At 41.8% G+C, this 23,606-nt stretch overlaps 1 protein-coding gene across 8 annotated transcripts in view; it reads right to left on the reverse strand.

Moving 5' to 3' along the window:
• The window catches only part of RIN2 (Ras and Rab interactor 2), a 286,963-nt gene that overhangs the window by 24,065 nt on the left and 239,292 nt on the right, over positions 1-23,606 (reverse strand). For all 8 annotated transcript variants that reach the window (XM_073627961.1, XM_073627960.1, XM_073627963.1 and 5 more), the window contains one exon: positions 16,006-17,100. In XM_073627961.1, coding sequence (XP_073484062.1) covers positions 16,006-17,100 — 1,095 coding nt within the window. The remainder of the gene's footprint in view (positions 1-16,005; positions 17,101-23,606) is intronic.

The following is a 23,606-nucleotide window of genomic DNA, read 5'->3' on the forward strand; positions in this document are numbered from 1 at the left end:
ACTTAGAAGCTGATTGGCTACCATGTACAGCTGCACCAGATTTTGTACTCTCCAGTTTTAGTAAATCAACCACTGCGTGTTGCGCCATAACAATGCATTGCTCCTTCACAACGCACACAAGCGGCCTGTTTAACTCTGTATTATGCATGCATCTGAGGTAATTGTTAAAGCATATCATATGCCAAAACTTTGTTGTTTTTTTTTTTAGTTTGGTTTGTATAGGAAGAGTTACAACTTGCATTAGGTCTGTACTGCTGTCTGTGTAGTGGGTGGGTTGATACACTCTAATTGTCCTGATGTCCATTGGGAAACCTAACATTTTTCAGCTATCACGAGAACAGGCAGATGAGAGGAAATCTTCCCATTAGCACACCAGCTGTGGTGACATGTGGGGATTACCCCTCACTACCGAAAGATTTCCTCCCATGTCCTATTATGTTTCCAATAAGTCTGGTGTTTTTTTTCAACAGAACAAGCTCTGCAGAGATGAGATAAATCACTAAACACTAACATGGTTTCTTACAATGGTCAGCTTTTATTTATTTATCCCAAAAAGATAAATAACTGGTTGCTGTAATTGGCGTATAAAGTATTAGCTGGAGTTTGGCTTCACTTTGTTAGTGTATTTAAATCTGCTAGTATATCACCCCCCCCCCCCCCCACAGACTGACAATGTTGCTCTTCAAAGGTGCCCCCTCTGCTCCTTCATCCAGAGTGGGGGAGGTGTGTTACTGGCCAGATCACCAGGAGAAAACAGAAGAAAAAAATACTTGAAAAAGAAAATGAATGCAGCCACCACATCTAATGATTGGTAAGCTGCAATATACATAAAAAAAAATTAGTGAACCATATAATACAGTCCTACTTACTTTAGACTGGATCATGATAAAGACCACAGTACATACAACTTTAGTACATACAGCCTCAGTTTTAGACACCTAAATGGGCTGTTCTTAAGTCTTTATTATAAATGCATAAACAAAACTGGTACAGATCTTAAGGACTATTAAACTTGCCCCACTGCAGGAAAGACAATGAATATCTAAAGTTTCATTGTTATTGCACGATCAGATGACAACTCCGTATGTGTTAAAAAGTAATTAGAATATTTTGGGTGGAAACAGGAAAATGATTATTCAGCAGCTCTGAGATGGCTTGTGTGAGAAGAAAATTACAACACACAATGGAAATGCAAATATTGCGCACATGAGCTCACAACATACATTTTCATTGCCAAACTTCATAAATAATAACTTGTATAATATTTTCATTTATTCTTATCCTTGCCAACCTTTTTAAACAGCTCTGAAACAATCCTTTGTGCCAATATTATAAAGAAACTGAAGAGCACTAAGCTGGCCAATCACCTTGCCGACTTTTTATACAATTCACTTTCCTTGCCCATGTGATAAATTCCAGTGCTCCTACAAAAGCAGAATCTGACTGTGAGTACATGTAAATCATTGTGATACCCTTCGGCCTGCCAGGCAGACTTGTACAATCGTACGTCTTAATAACATTCCTAATGAGATGGCTGTCTGTCTTCTATAGCAGGGGTCTTCAAAATGTATGCACAAAGGGCCAGTTTACTGTCCTTGAGGCTTTAGAGGGGCCAGACTGTGGCCAGTGGGATAAGAAAATGCCCTGGTGTCAGTGAGAGTAAACAGTGCCCCATCATTGGTTTTAGTGGAAGGAATAGTGCCCTATTGTTGGTATTCAAGGTAGAATTGGTGCCCCATCTGTGTCTATGGGAGGAACTGTGCCCCATCATTGGTGTCAATGGGAGGAATGGTGCCCCCATCATTGGTGTCAATGGGAGGAATGGTGCCCCCATCATTGGTGTCTGTGGGAGGAATAGCACCCCATAACTTGTGTCTGTTGGAGGAATGGTGCCCCATCATTTGTGTCTCTGGGAGGAATAGTGCCCCATCATTGGTGTCTCTGGGAGGAACAGTGCCCCATCATTGGTGTCTCTGGGAGAAATGGTGCCCCATCATTGGTGTCTGTGGGAGGAATGGCGTCCCATCATTGGTGTCTGTGGGAGGAATGGTGTCCCATCATTGGTATCTGTGGGAGGAATAGTGCCCCATCACTTGTGTCAGTGTATGACATGGTGCCCCAAGAGCCAGATAAAGGCAAGCAAAGGGTCACATCCAGCCCACAGTTTGGAGACAACGGTTCTATATAGCTGGGGCCCACTAGTCAAGGACAAAGGTCAATGGAAGGAGACTGTCCAACAAGTTAAAGAGCCAGTGTGTACACCATACTAGTATGTCTGTCACTGGAAGCACATTGCATTGGCCAATTATTGCCTAAGGATAATTAGATCAGGGGTAAGAATGGGCAGTTAATGGGCACCCTAATACAATTATTTTTTTACTGCAGTTTTTTTTCATATAACCCACAGGAGTGGAGATTATTGTTTAATGCTGTGCAGGCCTAATAAACCCTAAAATCTGACTGTAACTTGTGGTACTGACATGGACATAAGCACAGGCAGGTACTGGAAAAGCCCAAGTCCCCGTGTGCTCTCCATCTGCTAATTCATTTGTTAAGCACATAAGTGTAAAGACATATGGCTTAAATATTTCGGCATGGAAGGTCTGTTACAGTCTCAGTGGCTGTGGAAATAGCAAAACAAGGCATTATGGAATATCCCTAGAAGTATAATTTATGGATCCAGCAGAAAGTGCATGTCATACTTCCCACTTCTTCAGTAGGTACAGTGCCTTAAAAAAGTACTCATACCCCTTGAAATTGTCCACATGTTGTCATGCTACTACCAAAAAATGTAAATGTATTTTATGTGATAGATAAACACAAAGGGGTTGATTTACTAAAAGCAAATAGACTATGCACTTCGCAAAGTGTAGTTGCACTCTGCAAGAGCAATTGTTCCAAAGCTTAGTAAATGAGCGGAAGCTCTGCTGACTTCCATCATCCAATCATGTGCAAGCAAGAATGCTGTTTTTACTATTTTCCTTGCATGTGATTGGTTATTCTTTGCAAAGTGAATCTTTACCTCATTTACTAAGCTCTGGAGCAACTGCTCTAGCATAGTGCAAATGCACTTTGCAAAGTGCACAGTCTATTTGCTTTTAGTAAATCAACCCCAAAGTGGCACATAATTGTGAAATACAAGGAAAATGATAAATGGTTTTCAAATTTTTTTACAAATAAATATGTGAAAAGTGTGGCATGCATTTGTATTCAACCCCAGTCTATACTTTGTAGAACCACCTTTCCCTGCAATTACAGCTGCAAGTCTTTTTGGGGATATTTCTACCGGCTTTGCACATCTAGAGAGTGACATTTTTGCCCATTCTCCTTTGCAAAATAGCTCAATCTCTGTCAGATTGGATGGAGAGCGTCTGTGAACAGTAATTTTCAAGTCTTGCCACAGATTCTCAGTTGGATTTAGGTCTGGACTTTGACTGGGCCATTCTAATGCCGCGTACACAGGATCGCACATTCCGACAACAAAATCCATGTTTTTTTTCCAACGGATGTTGGCTCAAACTTATCTTACATACACACGGTCACACAAATCTTGTTGGAAATTCCAAATGTCAAGAACGCGGTGACGTACAACGAGCCGAGAAGAATTAAGTTCAATAGCCAGTGCGGCTCTTCTGCTTGATTCCGGGCATGCGTGAAAGTTTGTGCGTCGGAATTGTGTAAACACAATTGGTATTCACGACGGATTTTGTTGTCGGAAAATTTGAGATCCAGATCTCAAATTTTGTGTGTCGGAATTTCCAACGGAAAATGTCCGATGGAGCCTACACATGGTCGGAATTTCCGACAACAAGCTCCCATCGAACATTTCCCGCCGTAAAATCCAACCGCGTGTACGCGGCATAACACATGAATATGCTTTGATCTAAACCATTCCTTTGTAGCTCTGTCTGTATGTTAAGTGGACGGCCATGTCGTGGTAGGTTTGCAGTTGTGCCATCTTTCCATTTTTAGATGATGGATTGAACAGTGCTCCGTGAGATGTTCAAAGCTTGGGATATTTTTTTTTTATAACCTAACCCTGCTTAAAACTTCTCCACAACTTTATCCCTGCCCTGTCTGGTGTGTTCCTTGGTCTTAATGATGTTGTTTGTTCACCAAGGTTCTCGAACAAACCGCTTCACAGAACATCTGTACTTATATTGAGATTAAATTACACACATGTGGACTCCATTTACTAATTAGGTGACTTCTGCAGGCAATTGGTTCCACTAGATTTTAGTTAGGGGTATCAAAGTAAAGGGGGCTGAATACAAATACACGCCACACTTTTCAGATATTTATTTGTAAAAAAAAATAAAAAAACATTTATCATTTTCCTTCCACTTCACAATTATGTGTTAGTCTATCACATAAAATCCCAATAAAATACATTTAGCTTTTTGGTTGTAACATGACAAAATGTGGTAAAATCTCTAGGGGGTATGAATACTTTTTCAAGGCACTGTATGTGCTCTTTGACCTTCACCATACAAGCACATTTTAAATCATTAACCCACAACTTTTAGTCAAAAAAATTTAACAGCAAAAAGAATTCCAATAATCCAGTGCTCCGGAACTCAGGCCCTTGTCAACGAGTTTGCTTGAGTCCGTTTGGTACAAAGGGATATCATCCTTGACCCTTTATGCCGGGCTGGAGGCTCTATTGGGTGCCTTGCTGGAAGTCTCGGCGGCTCTGTTCTCCTCTCTGCTCTTCTCTCCGTTCCTTTTTTTTTTTTGTTTTTTTGGACACAGTTTAGGTAAGGACTTTCCAATTGTCCTTGGAAAAATGGGTGCAGTAGATATTCCTATCTCCTTTAGAGAGGTGAGAGTAAGATTTACACTATTTACTCCTTTGAAATTTAAGGTCACTTACCTATTTCCATGAGAACATAACACTGACAAAATGATCCTGAAATGACATGTGGGTGTCATATATACACGCTATGATAAGACCTCAAAGAGCTGACTGGCAGTGATATTAAAGCCCAGAAACACAGAAGCCCAGTCAGATATCACTGCCAGTCAGCCCTTTGAGGTCTTATCATATCGTGTATATATGATACCCACATGTCTTTTTAGGAGAGCCTTGCCAGTGTTATGTTCTCCTGTTTTTTTCGCCACTATCCCAGTGGTCACACTGAGGCAGCCCTTCCAAATGACTTTTGATATCTGGATCACTCATGGCGGTGGACTTTTCAGTCTAGCGCCATGAGTCAGTCTAGCGCCTTACAGTGCTGTTGTTTGGTTTACCTATTTCCATGTCTGTTTTTGTTTTTTCCATTTTATTTCTTATTCTTCACCTGTGTGTACATCTTGATGCACCTGTGGACTATTTTGTATTATGACAAAACCTAAGGCCAGGTTCACACTTGTGCGGGTATCACTCCTGTTTCTGCACCAGCAGCCAAAACGCGCTGTTCTTTTACAGACGCGTGGGGCTGTCATTCATTCTTAATGGAACCCCAAGTATCTAAATACTCAGTGTCCTTGCAGGTGCAGGAAATTGCATGCTGCAAAAGCACCATGCGATTTCCTTGCAGCTGTGGTTGCAAATAAGGTGCAGGGACATTTTCCTTGTGTTTCCCAAGGGTACAGCAGCCCACCATTCAAGTGAAAGGACTGCTGTGTCCACCCAATCGCAGGTCGCACCACACGCATAGGTGTGAACCTAGCCTAAATAAAAAGTACAAAACCACATAAAACACAAGCTTGTTTAAAGTACCGCAGGAGTAAAATTAACTTGTATTAGTGGGCTGGTAAATTTGGTTGATAACGTCTATTATATAGAGTTAGTGACCACAATACTTGATCCCTATGTAATCCAGCAATTAAACCTAATCTTCAAATAACTAGCTTTGTCCAATTAAGGTTCCGATGTATGTGCTGAGCATCAAACAACTTTAATAGTGTGTATAAAGCTCTTGTATGACAGCTGCTGATCAAATAAGCTGGATATTTAGATTTGGCTATTGCTGTAAATGTCCATGCTTGTTACAGATCAGGCTACGTGTGATAGTTTTGTCACATGTATGGGCCTCCATTAGGTTCCTGCTCACAATTATCAAGGATCCTTGATACCTGCAATGTTAACAGGAATGGAATACAGCTTGGCTACCAGCAGCGCCCTAGCATGCACCAGCAGATTTCAAATGCGAGAAGCTTGATTGAAGATCTTCTACAGGTTGCTTTTATCCCCAGCCAGGCCTTTGGTTTTTCCATCGTCCTCTTTGGTACTTAAGGATACACCAGTGACACAGAGGCTGGCGAAAGGAACTGTAGAGCACACAGGGAGCAGGGATTTACACACCATGTAATGTCGAATGTCTTTAAGTTGGCATCTTTCTTCAACACAGCTGAATTCATTGGCATAAGTAGTGGGATGGGTATGTATTAAAGTGGTACTAAATCCTCCTATCATTTACATCCAAGCAAGCTGCCATCTTAGCCTCTGTTTGATCTGTAGTTGTCATAGTGCTGCACATGTGATCAGCTATGATACCAGTATGGATTGACAGTTTGACAGCAAAAGCAACTGTGACAGCTATCATTCAGAGTATGCCATGGATGTAACTGTTCGGGAAAACCATTAAATCGAAGAGTTAAGTTCTGCTTTAACTGTCTACTTTGCAGGGTTTCATTTTTACAAATAGCAACAGCATCACTTTAAAGCGCACCAATCGCCATTGCTAAAGACAGCCACACATGGGTTGAATTCCGAAATAATTTTCTTACGAAAATCGTAGTTAAGAATTTTCTTTTGAATTAGTGGGCTGCAGTAATGGCCGATTTTTGCGCGGCCATCGAATATGAGTGATCGAGCATGTTGGAAATACTAATGAATTTCTCATCAATGATGGGAGAATCATACGAGAAATATAACCGAAAAAGTAATGAGCTGTGACCTGGAAAGAAAAGAAGATTCCTGACCACGAAAATTATTTTCTGTAGTAACATGAAATGAAATTGAAGGCTTGGTTGGTCAAATTTAGAAATCAATGGTGGCACCATCGGATTACAAAAACGCACGCAATTTCTGATTTTCAAAAGAAAGTTCATTCAGAATTCGACCCATGTATGGCCAGCTTAACCCTGCTTATAGTCACTGTACATCAAAAATCCTGTACATTCCTTCCATCTTGCCAAAACCTCTTCCCATAGGCATTATCCATATACTGTACAAGATCTGAAAAAAATATACATTTGGCAAGAATAAAAACATTGATTAAAAATGAATTGAACTATATGTATTGCCAATATTGTTACATTTTGGAAAGAGATGGGAAGAGTTAAGCATCTGTCAATCTATGATCTAATAGAGAGACTTCCTTATTTTCCTTTCCTATAGATGCCATAGGAGGTGAGGAAATCTTGTTAGACAGTTGTCATTGGCACAAATGTCCTCATTGCAAGATTTCCACTTTACTACAGTTCTGGTAACGACTCAAAATTTGGGGGTTTCCATCACCTTGCAACAACGACAATAGTCATCAAGACAAATAGAGAGGGTGAAATCAAGGGGCACACAGGCAGCAATATAAACCTGGCAGGGGATAAAACCATTTGACTACTTTATCCTAAATTTTAAAAAGTTTTTTTTGAACTGTATTGCCATTGTAACAGGTTCAGGATGGATCTAAACCAGGGATATGCAATTAGCCGACCTCCAGCTGTTGCAAAACTACAAGTCTCATCATGCCTCTGCCTCTGGGTGTCATGGTTGTGGCTGTCAGAGTCTTGCTATGCATCATGGGACTTGTAATTCTGCAACAGCTGGAGGTCCGCTAATTGCATATCCCTAATCTAAATCAATAATTTTTTTTTTTTTTTAAATCTAATAAAAAAATCAGATTTTTTTTTTTTTTTTTTAATTTAAATCAGATTTTTTGGATTCTTATCCACGTCCCTTACCTTGTTGTGTCACTGCCGCATCACCAGCTGTCCCATTAAAGTGAATGGGACTGTCGGTGAATCAACAGTGGGTCAGAGGAGGAGCTGCTGCGGGACAGAGATGACAGCTGCTCTTTAAAAATTATGATTTAAATCGAGTTGATTTAAATCAAGCTATTTTACTAGTGATTTAAAGCCGGATTTAAATTGTGATTTAAATCGACTTGATTTAAATCAAATCCACCCTGAACAGGTTCCCTTTAAAAGGTACCCACATTAGTGGGAAGGGTAATTCATAAGTACACCAATGCTTGTAGGGTACAGGCATGCATGTCTTTGTACATGTTGGGGAAAACAACTTTTAATAGCTAGATCATTTATGTTGCTGTTAAATAATAGGACATGTCAATGTTTAAAGCGGAGTTCCACCCAAAAATGGAACTTCCGCTTTTCGGAATCCCCCCCCCCTCCGGTGTCACATTTGGCACCTTTCAGGGGGGAGGGGGGAGCAGATACCTGTATAATATAGGTATTTGTTCCCACTTCCGGGAATAGATAGCTGCAGTATCCGCGGATATCTATGCCACATCCAGCGCCTCCTCCGTCCTACTCGCTGTCTTCTGGGAGACACAAAGGTCCCAGAAGACAGCAGGGACCAGTGGGATTGCGCATGCGCAGTAGGGAACCAGACTGTGAAGCCGCAAGGCTTCACATCCTGATTCCCTAACGAAAGATGGCGGTTCCTCCACCCGAGAGCCATGGGACTGATTGGCTTCGGGTGCTGACATCGCAGGAGCCCTGGACAGGCAAGTGCCCATATTTTCAAAGTCAGCAGCTGCAGTATTTGTAGCTGCTGACTTAAAAAAAAAAAATCGGCAGAACTCCGCTTTAAGGAGGTAACCTTTCCATATATTATTTATATGTTGTGAATATTAGTGGATTTCAAAATAATTTAAAAAACAATGCTTATTTTAAGCTGGAAAGCTGTGATGACATGCATTACAAAAATTAAAGCCAACACAGTCAAAAAAATGTAAATATATTATGACAGCTTCACAAGCACTGATCTAGGGTTTATCAATAGGGAAGGCCCTCCCCCTTCACAGATAAGTTTTTATTAGTGTTTACATACTATTAGTAGAGAAGTTGCTGAAAGGAATATGGGGCTATAAATAGCTAAACTGTCAAATATTTACTCTGGTCTGTTTACTTCCTGGGGGAAATGTATCTCCTCCACAATGCTGACTACAGCAATAGTTAAATTCTTTCATGCCAAACCGCAGCTGGGTTTCACGCATTAGTCACAAGTTTCTGTCTGCGTTATTGAGCAATCATGTGGCATGGCAGACAGGTTATATCATGACTTCAGCATTAAAAAGTAAAAATGACTGAAAAGAGGTATAAACAAGATAACTGATGGCCAATCTGCTGGATTTTATAGAGCTTAGGTGCTGTCCCCCGTCTTCTTCAATGGTCAACACTTTGCACTTTAAAATTTGCTCTAAAAATGGCAATTAAAATAAAGAAATGGCAAGTAAGCCTGGAAAGCCATTCAACAATACATAATACAGTGGGTGTAGAAAAGAATCACCCCCTTTAAAATAATCACATTTTGTTGCGGAAATGAAGACAGACACAGTTTTTTGTTTTATCCAGCTGTATTTACTCATTGTAACTTATAACATCAGAGTGAAAGATATAACGTCGTCAACATGTCAGAAAAAAAAATTAAAAGAAAATTCAAAAACAGAATCACTGAGTTGGAAAAAGGCTTACCCCCTTGTGTCAGTATTTTGTTGGACCACCTTTTGCTTTAATTGCAGCTTTTAGTCTTTTGGGATACATCTAGACAGAATCCCGATCACCTGACTCCACCCAAATAAATAGGCTCTCCCAGCAGGCCAGGGGACCCAAGAAAACCCATGCCCATTGACTGAGACACACCATTTATTCCTAATCTGTCCTTGCAATGCCCCTGTGTTATCGAATGTCACCAGATACCCGGGAATCTAGTGACAGGAGAGAGAAGTGCAGCAATTCCAGAATTAGGGTGAAATCAATTGACCTCCTATCAATTGGCCAAGGCAACTATCACTTGGCAAATAAATTTAATAGCAACCAGCAGCAGTGTACATGAAGCCTTAGTCTGTTGGGATCTGTCTCTGCTAACTTTGCACATCTAGACTTTGCACTATTTGCGCACTCTTCTTTGCAGAACTGCTCAAATTCAGTTAAATTTGATGGTAACCCTTTGTGGACTGCAGTCTTCAAGTCATTCCACAGATTTTCAATGTAGATAAAGTCTGGACTCTGACTAGGCCATGTAAGGACATTCACCTTTTTCTCCTTCAATCACTGTATAGTCATTTTTGCTGTGTGCTTTGGGTCATTGTCATGTTGGAAGGTAAACCACCTTCTCATTGACAAATTTCTGGCAGAGGGCAGCAGATATTCCTCAAGTGATCCTGTTTTTTATTTTTTTTCTGACATGTTTGTGTTAATTCTTTCACTTTGATGTTATAAGTTGCAATGAGTAAATACAGCTCAATAAAAAAATAAAAAATGTGTCTGTCTTCATACCTAATATGAGTGTAAAGGCAATGAATGGTGCCAATCGCATGGTTAGGCCTTATTCACACAGGGCAATTACATCCATGCCCTGTGCAGGGCTGTGTTTTGCCGGGAACCCAGGCTACATTTGGGACCATGCACCCACACCCGCACAGATGTCGTATTGGGAGAAGCGGCTGTGTCCATGCAGCTGCTACATCCCAATAAACAATAATACGGATGCATGCAACACCTGTGCAACCCCGTTGCAATGTGTTTGATTGCCATCTACAAATAAACTAGTATGTATATTTGTATGTGTATCTAGGATGGAAAAGGACCTGGGGGTCCTAGTAGATGATAGGCTCAGCAATGGCATGCAATGTCAAGCTGCTGCTAACAAAGCAAACAGAATATTGGCATGCATTAAAAAGGGGATCAACTCCAGAGATAAAAAGATCATTCTCCTGCTCTACAAGACTCTGGTCCGGCCACACCTAGAGTATGCTGTCCAGTTCTGGGCACCAGTCCTCAGGAAGGATGTACTGAAAATGGACCGAGTATAGAGAGGGCAACAAAGCTAATAAAGGGTCTGGAGGATATTAGTTATGAGGAAAGGTTGCGAGCACTGAACTTATTCTCTCTGGAGAAGAGACACTTGAGAGGGGATATGATTTCAATTTATAAATACCGTACTGGTGACCCCACAATAGGGATAGAACTTTTTCGCGGAAGGGAGTTTAACAAGACACATGGCCACTCATTAAAATTAGAAGAAAAGAGGTTTAACCTTAAACTACGTAGAGGGTTCTTTACTGTAAGAGCAGCAAGGATGTGGAATTCCCTTCCACAGGCGGTGGTCTCAGCGGGGGGCATAGATAGTTTCAAAAAACTATTATATAAGCACCTGAATGACCGCAACATACAGGGATATACAATGTAATACTGACATATAATCACACACATAGGTTGGACTTGTGTCTTTTTTCAACCTCACCTACTATGTAACTATGTAAATTTTAATCAGTTTATTTTATAGGAAATACACAAGTGGTTGTAAGGGTTGAAGGTTTTTTCCCTTTGTGCATTCTATGCATGAAGGTAAATACCCTGTGTGCAGCATCCCCTACAGCACACATTCCCCTACTCTCCCAGGTCTTTCCCTCCTCATTGGCTGAGACACAAGCGGCTTGCTATGGCGGCACTCGGGAGGGGGAAGGACGGCCAGGGACCCGAGAAGAGGAGGATCGGGGTAAGTATGATGTTTGTTAAGGTTTTTAAAACAAGAGCCTTTAATATTACTATCAAGTAAATCTGTTGGGGGGGGGAGGGGGAAATCACCATCCCCCTCCTGAATGCCTATACTTACCTTTATTACTGCCCAGGTCTCTGTCACTGCCCCTTCAAAGTTACCAGAATTGTTAACAACACCAAATACTGTTGACAATTTGGGCCTACTGACTGGTCACTCATTGCGGGAAGGCAGGTGGAATGTCACATGCTCCTCATATCAGGAAACCGGTGGCAAGTCACATGCGCCTCCATACCCCAAAGCACAAGGTTAACTGCATAGTAATGGAAGGGGTCAGAGCAGCAAGGGAGCAGCAATAAACATATGCATAGATAGCAAAAGGTCCCCTGCACTGAATTTGAAGGTAGACTGTCTGCCCCAACATTGGGTTGGTTTCATCTGATATAAATTGATAACTAATAAAAACTGATGTAAATGCACTTTCCTTCAACACACTCTTATATGCTGCTAAAAAATGGGGGTACTGTAGATAATGCTGATATGAATAAACCAGTGATCATAGGGGCGTCTTACTTATCTTCAACATCACCATTGTAGAGCTCAGTGAAGAACAAAGAGTTTTTACCCATATCAAGCCTATATTCCTTCGGGTACTAAAGATTTACATAAACATACAAAAACATACATACACTTTATAGAACAGACCTGCGAATGTAAGTGCATGGCAGTGGTGCCAAGATTAGCTACCCACAGAAACCCGTAGGTGGAACAGATACTCATGTGGGTTATTCTTGTCTGTAAATGGTTTGGGAATACACTTGTAGACAACACACATGAGTCACCAGTAGCAACTTTCTCTTAATTCTGCCACTCCTCTCCACAAAGAAGCAAGCTTAGGCATTTTCCCGCTGTTATGTTACTGTGGAATTATACATTTTGCCATGACATGCCAGGCACATGATGTCTAACGCTCGGAGCTTGGACCCAAAATATTCAGTTGCCAACTTTTTTTTTTTATAGGAAAAGGAATGAATGTTATTATGCAATACAAATAGAAGAGAGTTAAAGGCTAAGTTCACCTTTTGCATAAACTGCCCCGTGCAGACAAAGGGCTCAGTAATTTACTATGTGTAATTATATTTTTAATGTGAATGCTATACCCATAGGCCACACTTGAAGTGGTAGATTGATGACACTGAAACCTTAGGAAAATAATAATTTTGTGCTATTAGTGCATTTAGCAAACCTCTACTGGTAGCATCCTGTATCTCCCCTCTATCCAGTCCGAGGAGCTGACACAGTAACTTGGAATATGGAAGTAATATGGAAGTAATATCTGAGCCTGAAGATCAAGGTGCCACACTACAGTGTTAGAGTCCAAAATTAGATTTTAGTCCACACGTATCATAGATGTTACAGCCTGAAATGTTTCCGTTTTAGCATCTTTTCTATGTTTGAAACAAAACCTCATTTTGAACTTGAACTGATCTTCAGACACAAATATTTTTTCAAGGACAGGGAAGACATTAGGCAAGAGTGAGAAGGTTTCCTGGTTTAAAACTGTACAGCAGACCTCACAGGAGAGGCTAACCTTACACCTTGCTTATCACAGGATCCCATGAGGATGAATAAGAAAAGGAAAAGGGTAACTTATGGTCCATAAAAATCCTTAAAGGGACTGTCACTAAGAAAAAAGAAAATATACTATCTAGTTCATTTACCCAAAGGTCTTAACTGCTAGGCCTGACTGTTGGGTCATTCTGGTAGAGTAGTAGTATTAAAGCTTGCCTCCTCCCTCTGACACACTCCTTTTGCCCCACTACTATGATGGTCTGCCCTACTGGGCAGCAAGAAATTTGCATGAGCAGGAACGAGCGGGCAAACTTTAACACTAACAGGAAGTGCTTGAGCTTTGCCTATCAAACTTTCAGGCCTTGTTGACAGTTCATGTTTTGGAAATGTTTTCATCTTATTAAACCCATCTGGATAAAAATATGGTATAAATCCTGTATAATAATAGTAATCTGCTAGGCCCATGTATGCGAGACCCTCAAACGAAAGCTAGTACTTTACCTAACATAACTGGGGTCCAATAAATAACCTTGAAATTCCTTTTTGTGTTTGATTACACTGTATATCTATGGATGATTATCACACTTATCAATGTTCTTCAGGATGAAATGCTTTTTTAAAATAAAGTTTTATTCTATATTGTGGAGTTGTGTTCCACTCATTTTTCTGAGCAGTTCAGAGATTCACTTTCACCGGTCCCAGTACATTTGCCCTCAGCAAAAAGTTGATTTACGAAAATCGAAGAGTGCAAAATCTGGCGCAGCTGTGCACAGTAGCCAATCAGCTTCTAACTTAGCTTGTTCAATTAAAGTGACTGTAAAGTCTTGTTTTTTTCTATAAAAATAACAAACATGTTATACTTACCTAATAAAAAATAGAAGAAATATCTGCGCTATGATGGACAACAATAACGTACAGCAGCTGAACACTATAACCCAGATAGTAGGCACATAAGCAAAAAGTGTAGCGCTATAAATTGATAAATGTGTGTGTACCACAAAATATTAAAGTGCAATATCAATAAAAACAGTCAATAAGGTGCACAACAGCAATTGATTAAACAAAAAAACAATATATCAATAGTACAAAAATGCAAATGTCTATATTGAGATTAATATGGATATTGTTTGCACTTTAATATTTTGTGGTACACACATTTATCAATTTATAGCGCTGCACTTTTTGCTACAAGTTATACTTACCTGCTCTGTTGCAGTGGATTTGCACAGAGCAGCCCAGATCCGTCTCTTCTCGGGTGCCTCTTTTGTGCTCCTGGCCCCTCCCTCCTGTTGAGTGCCCCCACAGCAAGCAGCTTGCTATGGGGACACCCAAGTCGAGTCACAGGTCCCTGTGTCCATTCAGACACAGAGCTGCAGCCAGGCCCGCCCCCTCTCCTGATTGGCTGACTGACTTTGATTGACAGCAGCAGGAGCCAATGGCACCGCTGCTGTGTCTCAGCCAATCAGGAGGGAGAGCCTCGGATGGCCAAGACCTTCGTGGACATCGCATGACAAAGATGGGGCTCAGGTAAGTATTAGGGCGTGCTGGGGGGGCTGCTGCACACAGAAAGCTTTTTATTACAAGATAAAAAACCTTCTGACTTTACAACTCCTTTAAGCTTTGACAAAAAAAACCTGGATGTTGATTTGTTTCTATGCAGAGCTGCACCAGATTTTTCACCCTCCAGTTTTAGTAAATCAACCCCATAGTGTTTTGCAGCTTAGGAGTTAAGAATATTTATGCAGACGAGTGAAGACTAGCAGAAGACCTTTTTTAATTAGCGTTGCTGGTGCCAGGCCAGGGACATGTTATTCTGAGTTTTTTCCACATGAAAACCTGGATTAAAAGCTTGGAGTAGCTTGGCAGGGCACCTTCTTGGCAAAAAAAAAAAAAACAAGGAAAATGGGGTGGGTTCAAGGAGCAAAAATTCCTGAGGGCAGCAAAAAGTGCTGGGGCTGGTGAAAGGGAATCTCTGAACTGCTCAGAAAGAAGACTGTAACACAACTCCACAACATAGGACAAAACTTTATTTTTAAAAAGCATCGCTCTTTGTAGGGCCAACTAAACTGCACACCAAATATGATTCTTTCCAAAATTCATAAAATCACCACTTTATACTCTGGCTTAATTATTATTCATGCATATAACGCAAATTCATTCTGTACTGGCCCATGAAGACCATCTAACCACAAAGCTTGAGACTTTTGCAAAAAGTTATGATTAGCTAAGTCAATGATCACGTGCAGCCACAGCCAGAATACAGCAACATCAACAGTACACAGTATCCTGTCTAAGAAAAGACCGTCATCATTCAGCTTCCCCGGCAAAATATTGCGCAATACACAAGTGTGTTCTATTATTTATGGTGAGTTCCCCCCCCCCCCTTACTGTTTGTATGTCTTGGGCTATGCCTTTAATGTATAAATACAAAACATCTGGGGGCCGTGCATGCGTATATGGGAGCAGCACTGACGCCCCGTTATCACATAAAAGACAAAAACAAAGCGCACCAAACATATGTCCAACATACAAATTTTGTGAAGTGTTAATACATTTACTTATGTCACTTCTGTATAATAATTCATACTTAAGTGCAACAATTTTAAGATAGATTGAGAAAAAGAAAAACTGCATGTGTAGGATGAAATGAGTTCCAGGAGGTAGCTTTCGTGTGACTTTTAAGCTGTTCTGTAAACAGTACCTGCTGTGAGTGGCTTTCATAGAAGACTTAAATTTCCTCTTACCTATCTGATCTTCAGGGATCAGGGATTCGATCGGTGGGTCCAGTTCGGAGCTCTGCGACAAATAGTTTTTGACTTGTGTCATAAACTGTCGGATGGTGTGTAACATATCTGTGCTAGAGACGTGGCAGTCCTTGTTTTCTTGCAGAAAGCTGATATAATCCTGCACAAGGCATCCAAAATAAGTCCGCTTGTCCCGGGACATGGCTGTAATTTTTTTCACCATCTTCTTTTCTGGAGTCACCAAAGAGTGGAAGACTCCGCTCATTTTGCGCAGATGAGTTTTCATCATTTTGGACAGACCCAGAGAAGTCCCTCTTTTTTTCCGAGACTTCACAGGTGGTGCCATGCTTTCTTGGTCACTTTCTTCCTCACAATCTTCCAAGCTGTCGCCTTCGTAAAAAGGGGGCACCATGCGGTCATACTCGAAGGAGTCCGATGATGACGTAGAGATGCTCATGTCACTCAAACGCTGCACCCGCAATGTGCCAGACGAGTTGCAGTTCGGAGTCAAAGTAATATTCTGCATGGTCTTTTGTGGAGGCGATTCCTCGGGCTGAGATTCAAAGGACGACCTACAGGAACTACTCAGAGATGGTGTTTGGTCGTTGCTTTGCCACCTGTTAATGGTGGCCTGCTTCTTCAGGCGAGGAGGAGGGATAGGTGTAGCAGTTTTAGAAGGGGAGTCTAAGTTAATGTTCCTGCTATTAATAAGTGTTTCTGGCATGCTTGGCTCTGGCTGCACAGCTCTGGACAGCTGAAGGCTTGTGCGATGACTGTTAATGGAAGGGGGAGGAGGTCTGGGAGGTGGTGATCTCGTCTTCTCTATGCCATTTGCTTCATGGGTTCTGCTGCTCTCCCTCTTCAAGCTTCCCCCTGAGTCCTGGCTGTGCACTTTTAAGAAGAGAGGATTTATGAAACACAGAGCTCCGTTGGTCTGGCTACATTCCAATTCTGAGGGTGTTCTGGTGCGGAGAGAATGCACGCCATTTATAAGAGGTAGATGATGAGACTCCCTCTTGACGTAGCCTTGGGGGAGAGGCTTGTGAAAAGCTGGAGCATATTTTGGTTGTATGTTTACAGGAGACTTCCAAAAGTCTGCAAAATGTAACAGAGAAAAAAAATCTTAGCAACATTTATCCTACTGCCAACAAAAATCACACAAATGAATCAATGACTCGTTACAAGTTAAATAGAAAAGTTACAAAATAGAGTTTTAAAACAAATGTAAGTTAAATATAACATTATAATTGAATATAGCAAGCAAAAAAAAAAATACAAAATAAAAACTGACACTGCATTTTTACTGAGAAGTACATTGCGATAAAGATTTAAAGAAGTTACAGCCTGTCATAAGAGTTATTAAAGCAGGCCATAGATGAGTCCAAAACCAAATGACAATTCTTGGACATTTGTTTTTTCGCATCATTAGTGTGCCAGTTACTGTACAACACGCAATTGAAAGTGCCGGATCCAACATGCTGGATTTTGTTTAGAAATACGAAACAAATGATGGCACAATCGTATGCGCCATTTTTGTTTTTCGATCGACGGAACATTCCTTTTTTGACTCGTTAATGGCTGGCCTAAGATTATATCATCATCACTGTAAACATCCTTGATTATTGTGGCATAGACTCTGCGTGTGCAGTTCTCATTTGGCATGGCTCTATCTATTCTAATAAAATTACAACAGAGATTTGTTTATTTATGCTAGAAGACCGACATTTCACAATTTGTAACCGAACGTTCTGTCGATCGAAAAACAAATATGGCGCATACGATTGTGCCATCATTTGTTTCGTATTTCTAAACAAAATCCGACATTTCACATTTTGTAAATGTGATCAGCTTAGCAAAATTCAAATCTAAATTCACAATTTAGTTTATCTTTAAAAAAATAAAATTCTCAGAACTATAAGCAAGCATCTTACTAAAACCGCTTCATCTAGTGTGGCCTCATGTACGCTGGCCATTTAGTCCCTATGTATGAGATTCCAGAGCTTTTACGAGGGCGGAAAGTACAGGTGCACCGTGCAGCCCCACTGCTGGTAGCCTGTAAACCCAATGACAGGGTATAAGCTGTCGCTGGATGGTGCACCAAGTGCTACCTAAGTTTAGAACTAGGGGTGCAAAGGATCGTCATCGATCCGTGATCCGATCCGCGGAGGTTGATCCGTACGGGACACCTGCGATCCGCAAAGCGATCTGTGGCCTCGGTCATAGGAAAGGCTGCGGCTTCGGCCTAGCTCCGGAGCGGCGGCCATCTTGGTACACCCGGCGGCCGTTTAGCACGTGATCGCTCCGTCAAATGACGGAGCGATCACTTGTAACAAACCGGCGTCATGTCATGACGCCGGTTCCTCTCTCCCCTCTGTGTACTGATCTGTACAGTGGAGGGGAGAGATCGGATGGCAGCAGTGTCAATACTCTGCAATGCCCTGCCAATACGCTGCAATGCCCTGCCAATACTCTGCAATGCTCTGCTGCAATACCCTGCCAATACGCTGCAATGCCCTGCCAATACGCTGCAATGCCCTGCTGCAATACCCTGCCAATACTCTGCAATGCCCTGCCAATACTCTGCAATGCCCTGCCAATGCCCTGACAATACTCTGCAATGCCCTGACAATACTCTGCAATGCCCTGACAATACTCTGCAATGCCCTGACAATACTCTGCAATGCCCTGACAATACTCTGCCAATACTCTGCCAATACCCTGCCAATATACCCGCCAATACCCTGCAATACTCTGCCACACCCTGCCAATAGGGAGATTGTGGATATTACAGTGGGGGAGATTTTTTTTTTTGTTGATCCGAAAATGATGAACTGTGACTCCTGATCCGAGGAACGATCCGAACCGTGAGTTTTTTGATCCGTTGCACCCCTATTTAGAACACTATGCGCCCAGGGACAAATGCCTGGAAAGCAGTATCAATTTATTCTTCTCAAGACCTCCTGCTCTCTAATCACCTCCTGCTCGTCTCCAGGACTTTTCCAGAGCCTCTCCAAGCCTATGGAACTCCTTACCCCAATCTGTCCGTCTATCTCCTACTCTATTAGCTTTTAGACGATCCCTAAAAACCCTCCTCTTCAGAGAAGCCTATCCTACCCACATCTAACAACTGTATTTTCATTTTGTCCATCTGATCATCCCCCACAGCTACTCCCCTTTGTTCCACTTGACCCTCCCTTCTAGATCGTAAGCTCTAACGAGCAGGGCCCTTTGATCCCTCCTGTATTGAATTGTATTGTAATTCTGCTGTCTTCACCGATGTTGTAAAGGGCTGCGCAAACTGTTGGCGCTATATAAATCCTGTGTAATAATAATAATACAGTATTCAATTTACCGGTATTCATGTACATGTAGTGCTTTTGTCCCATCTTCCTAGGGAGCAAGCCGTTTTTACTAGCGAGTGCCTGTGTCTGGCTCCCAGCACTTGCTCGAGGCAAGCACTGGCAAAAGGAATGCAGAGGGAGGTGAGCGGTGTCAGCCTCGACTCCTACCCAACAGGCACTAAATACTTCCTATTAAATGTGTTTTTTTGTATTGAAATATGTACAAAGCATATCCCTCTATAGTGTGTACTTGTCTCAATTAAGAGCACTAAGGGGTTTGTTTAGGAAAGGCAAATCCACTTTGCACTACAAGTGCAAACTACAAGTGCAAAGTGCACTTGGAAGTGCAGTCGCTGTAGATCCGAGGGTGACAGGCAAGGAAAATAAAAAACAGCATTTTAGCTTGTATATGATTGGATGATAAAATCAGCAGAGCTTCCCCTCATTTCAGATCTTCCCCTCAGATTTACAGCGACTGCACTTCCAAGTGCACTTTCAGTGGAATTTCAAGTGCACTTGTAGTTTGCACTTGTAGTGCAAAGTGGATTTGCCTATCGTAAATAACCCCCTAATGCCGCGCACACATGACCGGACTTTTACGGCATACTTGGTCTGCGGACCGGAGTCCGTCGGACAATTCGATCGTGTGTGGACTCCAGCTGAGTTTTTTTTCCCAAAAGTTCGACGGACCTAGAAAAAAAAAAAAGTTTCAAATCTTTTCAACAGACTCGAGTCTGGTCGAAAAGTCCGCTCGTCTGTATGCTAGTCCGACGGACAAAAACCGACGCTAGGGCAACTATTGGCTACTGGCTACGAACTTCCTTGTTTTAGTCCGGTCGTACGTCATCACGTACGAATCCGTCGGACTTTGGTTGATTGTGTGTAGGCAAGTCCGTTCATTTGGAAAGTCCGTCGAAAAGTCCGCAGGACAAAGTCTGACGTAAAGTCCGCTCATGTGTACGCGGCATTAGTGTCACTTCTATCTGTTGCCTCGTTCCTCTGCTATCAGCATAAATCACTTCTGACAAGTTTTCCTGACACCAAGTGAAAAATAGTGACAGGGGAGGGACCTCCAGCTGATTGACAGCCTCAGCTCTGTTCCTGTGTGCTGTGCGAAGGGGGTGTGTGTCTCTTCCCTCCAATCAGCTTTTAGAGCTCTCCTCACTGAGCTCCGCTAAATAGAACTTAAGCTCTCCGCCCCCTTTTATCTGAACTTTCAGGCCAGCTTTAAAATTCAGCACTGTTGAATGGCTGTAGAGAAGAGAAGACCGCAGATAAAATGGTACAACTTATGTAGGAGGATTTGTTTCATCTTTGTGTATCACCTGAGGTCAGTCACTTCTCTGGGTATATGTGAGGGTTTACAACCACTCTAATGCCCTGTACACACGGTAGTATTTTCCGATGGAAAAAGTGCGATCGGATTGTGTTGTCGGAAATTCCGATCGTGTGTGGGCTCCATCTGACTTTTTCCGTCGGAATTGCCGACACCCAAAGTTTGAGAGCAGGATATAAAATTTTCCGACAACAAAATCCGATCATTTAAATTCAGATCGTGTGTACACAAATCTGACGCACAAAGTGCCACGCATGCTCAGAATACATTAAGAGACGAAAGTTATTGGCTACTGCCCATTTTATAGTCCCGACATATGTGTTTTACGTCACGATCGGATTTTCCGACAACTTTGTGTGACCGTGTGTATGCAAGACAAGTTTGGCCCAAAATCCGTCGGAAACAATCCAATGGATTTTGTTGTCGGAATGTCCGATCAATGTCCGATCGTGTGTACAGGGCATAAGACACTTTTTGTAATCCTTTTTTTCATGTAAATTTATCACTGTCAGTAAGCAGTCAGAGAAGTTAATACTTTTAAGACCTACTTACAAATTAGCTCTGCGTAGCAGTGCATGAACAAACATGCAGGGCTCTGAGACAGCTCATTCATTTTGAAGTGGCTGCCAACGCACCATAAGCTGCCAAAAATGTCCCATTGAGCATGTGTGGTTACAACACATTGATCTGAAGGGGCCCTTAACCACTTTACTACCATGCCACTGTCATATAATGGTGAGTAGGTGGCTCAATTTTGTTCAGCATAGTTATTTTTTTAGTTCTCTGTAGAAAGCACACATTGGCAGCCAGTGCAACTTTTAAAAGCCTGTGATTGAGCTGTCAATAGACAGCGCAGATCACTGGCAAACTGCACATAGCCCATCAGTGTGCCTTGTGTTCGCTCTAAACTAATCACAAGTATATATACAACAATGTAAACAACTCCTCCCTATCTTCCTCTGATTACTGTGGTTGGTTCACAGCCATCACAAGGCACAGAGCCACTCTGATTGACGCTGTACAGTTTGCCTGTGATCTGCTCTGTTTATTGACAGCTCAGATCTGAGCTGCAACAGCGATTTGCCAGTGATCTGCACAACAGACAGTTGACAGCTCAATCACAGGAAAATTGCACAGAGCCATTTAGAATGGCTCTGTGGTTTTTGGTCACTGTTAACCAATCACAGTAATCAGTGTAAACACAATAATGTAAATAGTCCCTTCCTTTCCACCTCTGTCGTGAATCACTTCCCCTCTGTAAGTAATAATGCTGCTTCCGCTGACAACCAACAGAAAGGGGGGTACACTAACTACAAAGTTGCACACTAAGAAGCCAGGGAGCTTATTGACCATAAAGGGGGCACAATGATCGCCAATAGTATAGGGGAAAACACCACTGACTACGAACAGTTATAGGGAAATCACCACTGACCACCAACATTTAAGGGGATACGCACCACTAACCACCAACATTTAAGGTGGTACACACCACTAACCACCAACATTTAAGGTGGTACACACCACTAACCACCAACATTTAAGGGGGTACACACCACTAACCACCAACATTTAAAGGGTACTCACCACAACCACCATTGTAAGGGGACACCAACTGCTGACCACTGAAACCTGCAAGATTCCTGACCTCTAAAACTTGACTGCTACACTGACAATCAAACTATCATGGCACTGAAAACTGAAAATATTCCTGATGATGAATAGGTATACACAGGCTAGTGCACAAGTGACTGAAGCATAACATAACTAAACCAACAATTACATATACTGTGTGCCTTAGGTTCCAATTCTTGATCCTTTCATTCTTTTTCTTTAAAATTCTGTGTACCTTTAGTCCCCATAAATACTAAAAGTGTTAACCTGCTTTCACTATATCTGGTCTCCCACAGTACAGAACATGGAAATGCAATTATTTTAGTAAATATAAACTGCTAAATACATTTTCTCATCAGCATTATATAGCAGTCTTGACTTCTATCAGTTCTTAGTAAAGCTTGTAGGAGTTTCCATTCTACTCTGACTGTCCTATAAGCATGCAGGACCCCCGACTCTCTGTCTGAACAGTGCTGATTGGCCCTGTGCTGATCACATGCACCTTCCAAAGAAGAAGAAAAAAAACTCTACAACAATACACACCAAACTGAGCATATGCTGGGCATTCCCCAGGCTTTGTTTGCAAACTGAGCATATGCAGCCTGGCTCCAACGGCTCTGTTCTATCAGGAGATGGATTAGGGACAGTCGAAGAAGGGGAGGATCAGAGAAGACAGGATCAGAGAGCCTTTTTACACAATGCAGATGATTAACCCCTTAGCTTCCATAGTGAGTATAACAAGCATGCTTTACTGCATAAACAGGCTGATTTTACTGTTGTGGGTTTAGTAACATTTTAAGAATAATTCCAAGAGCCCCATCTGCATCTGTTTGGTTTATGCCTGTGTCTACAATTAATTATGCCCTCTCATTATCTTCTTTTGTAGTCACCCATTCAAATGCACTGACAACAGAGAATGTAAGTGATGATGAGTGATGAGCTTGAGTGAAAGAACACATGTCCAGCATCCCTGGAGACAAGCATGTCCCCCCTTGCTGGTCACTGGATGGTGCAGACTCTTGCTGTGCTGGTCAGTTGATTACTGTTCCAGTCAGAATATAATCAAGCAACTGATATGAGCATTACATATCTAAAAAGTCTATACCATCCAGTGTCCAGCTCCCTCCCTGAAACATGCATGTCTAAAGGGTGCCCAAGGATGTGTTAATTCACTGTTGCCATCAGCAGGAAGCTGATGTATCATCCTGCTGCTGGCCGTTAAGAAGAGACGGAAAAACAGCAAATGCAGTTACAGGGATGGCCTAAGGATATGAACACATTTCAAAGTAAGAAAAAAATTTTAATAATACAGT

This window comes from Aquarana catesbeiana, linkage group LG04 (assembly GCF_042186555.1).
Source record: "Aquarana catesbeiana isolate 2022-GZ linkage group LG04, ASM4218655v1, whole genome shotgun sequence".
Classification (NCBI taxonomy): Eukaryota; Metazoa; Chordata; class Amphibia; order Anura; family Ranidae; genus Aquarana; species Aquarana catesbeiana.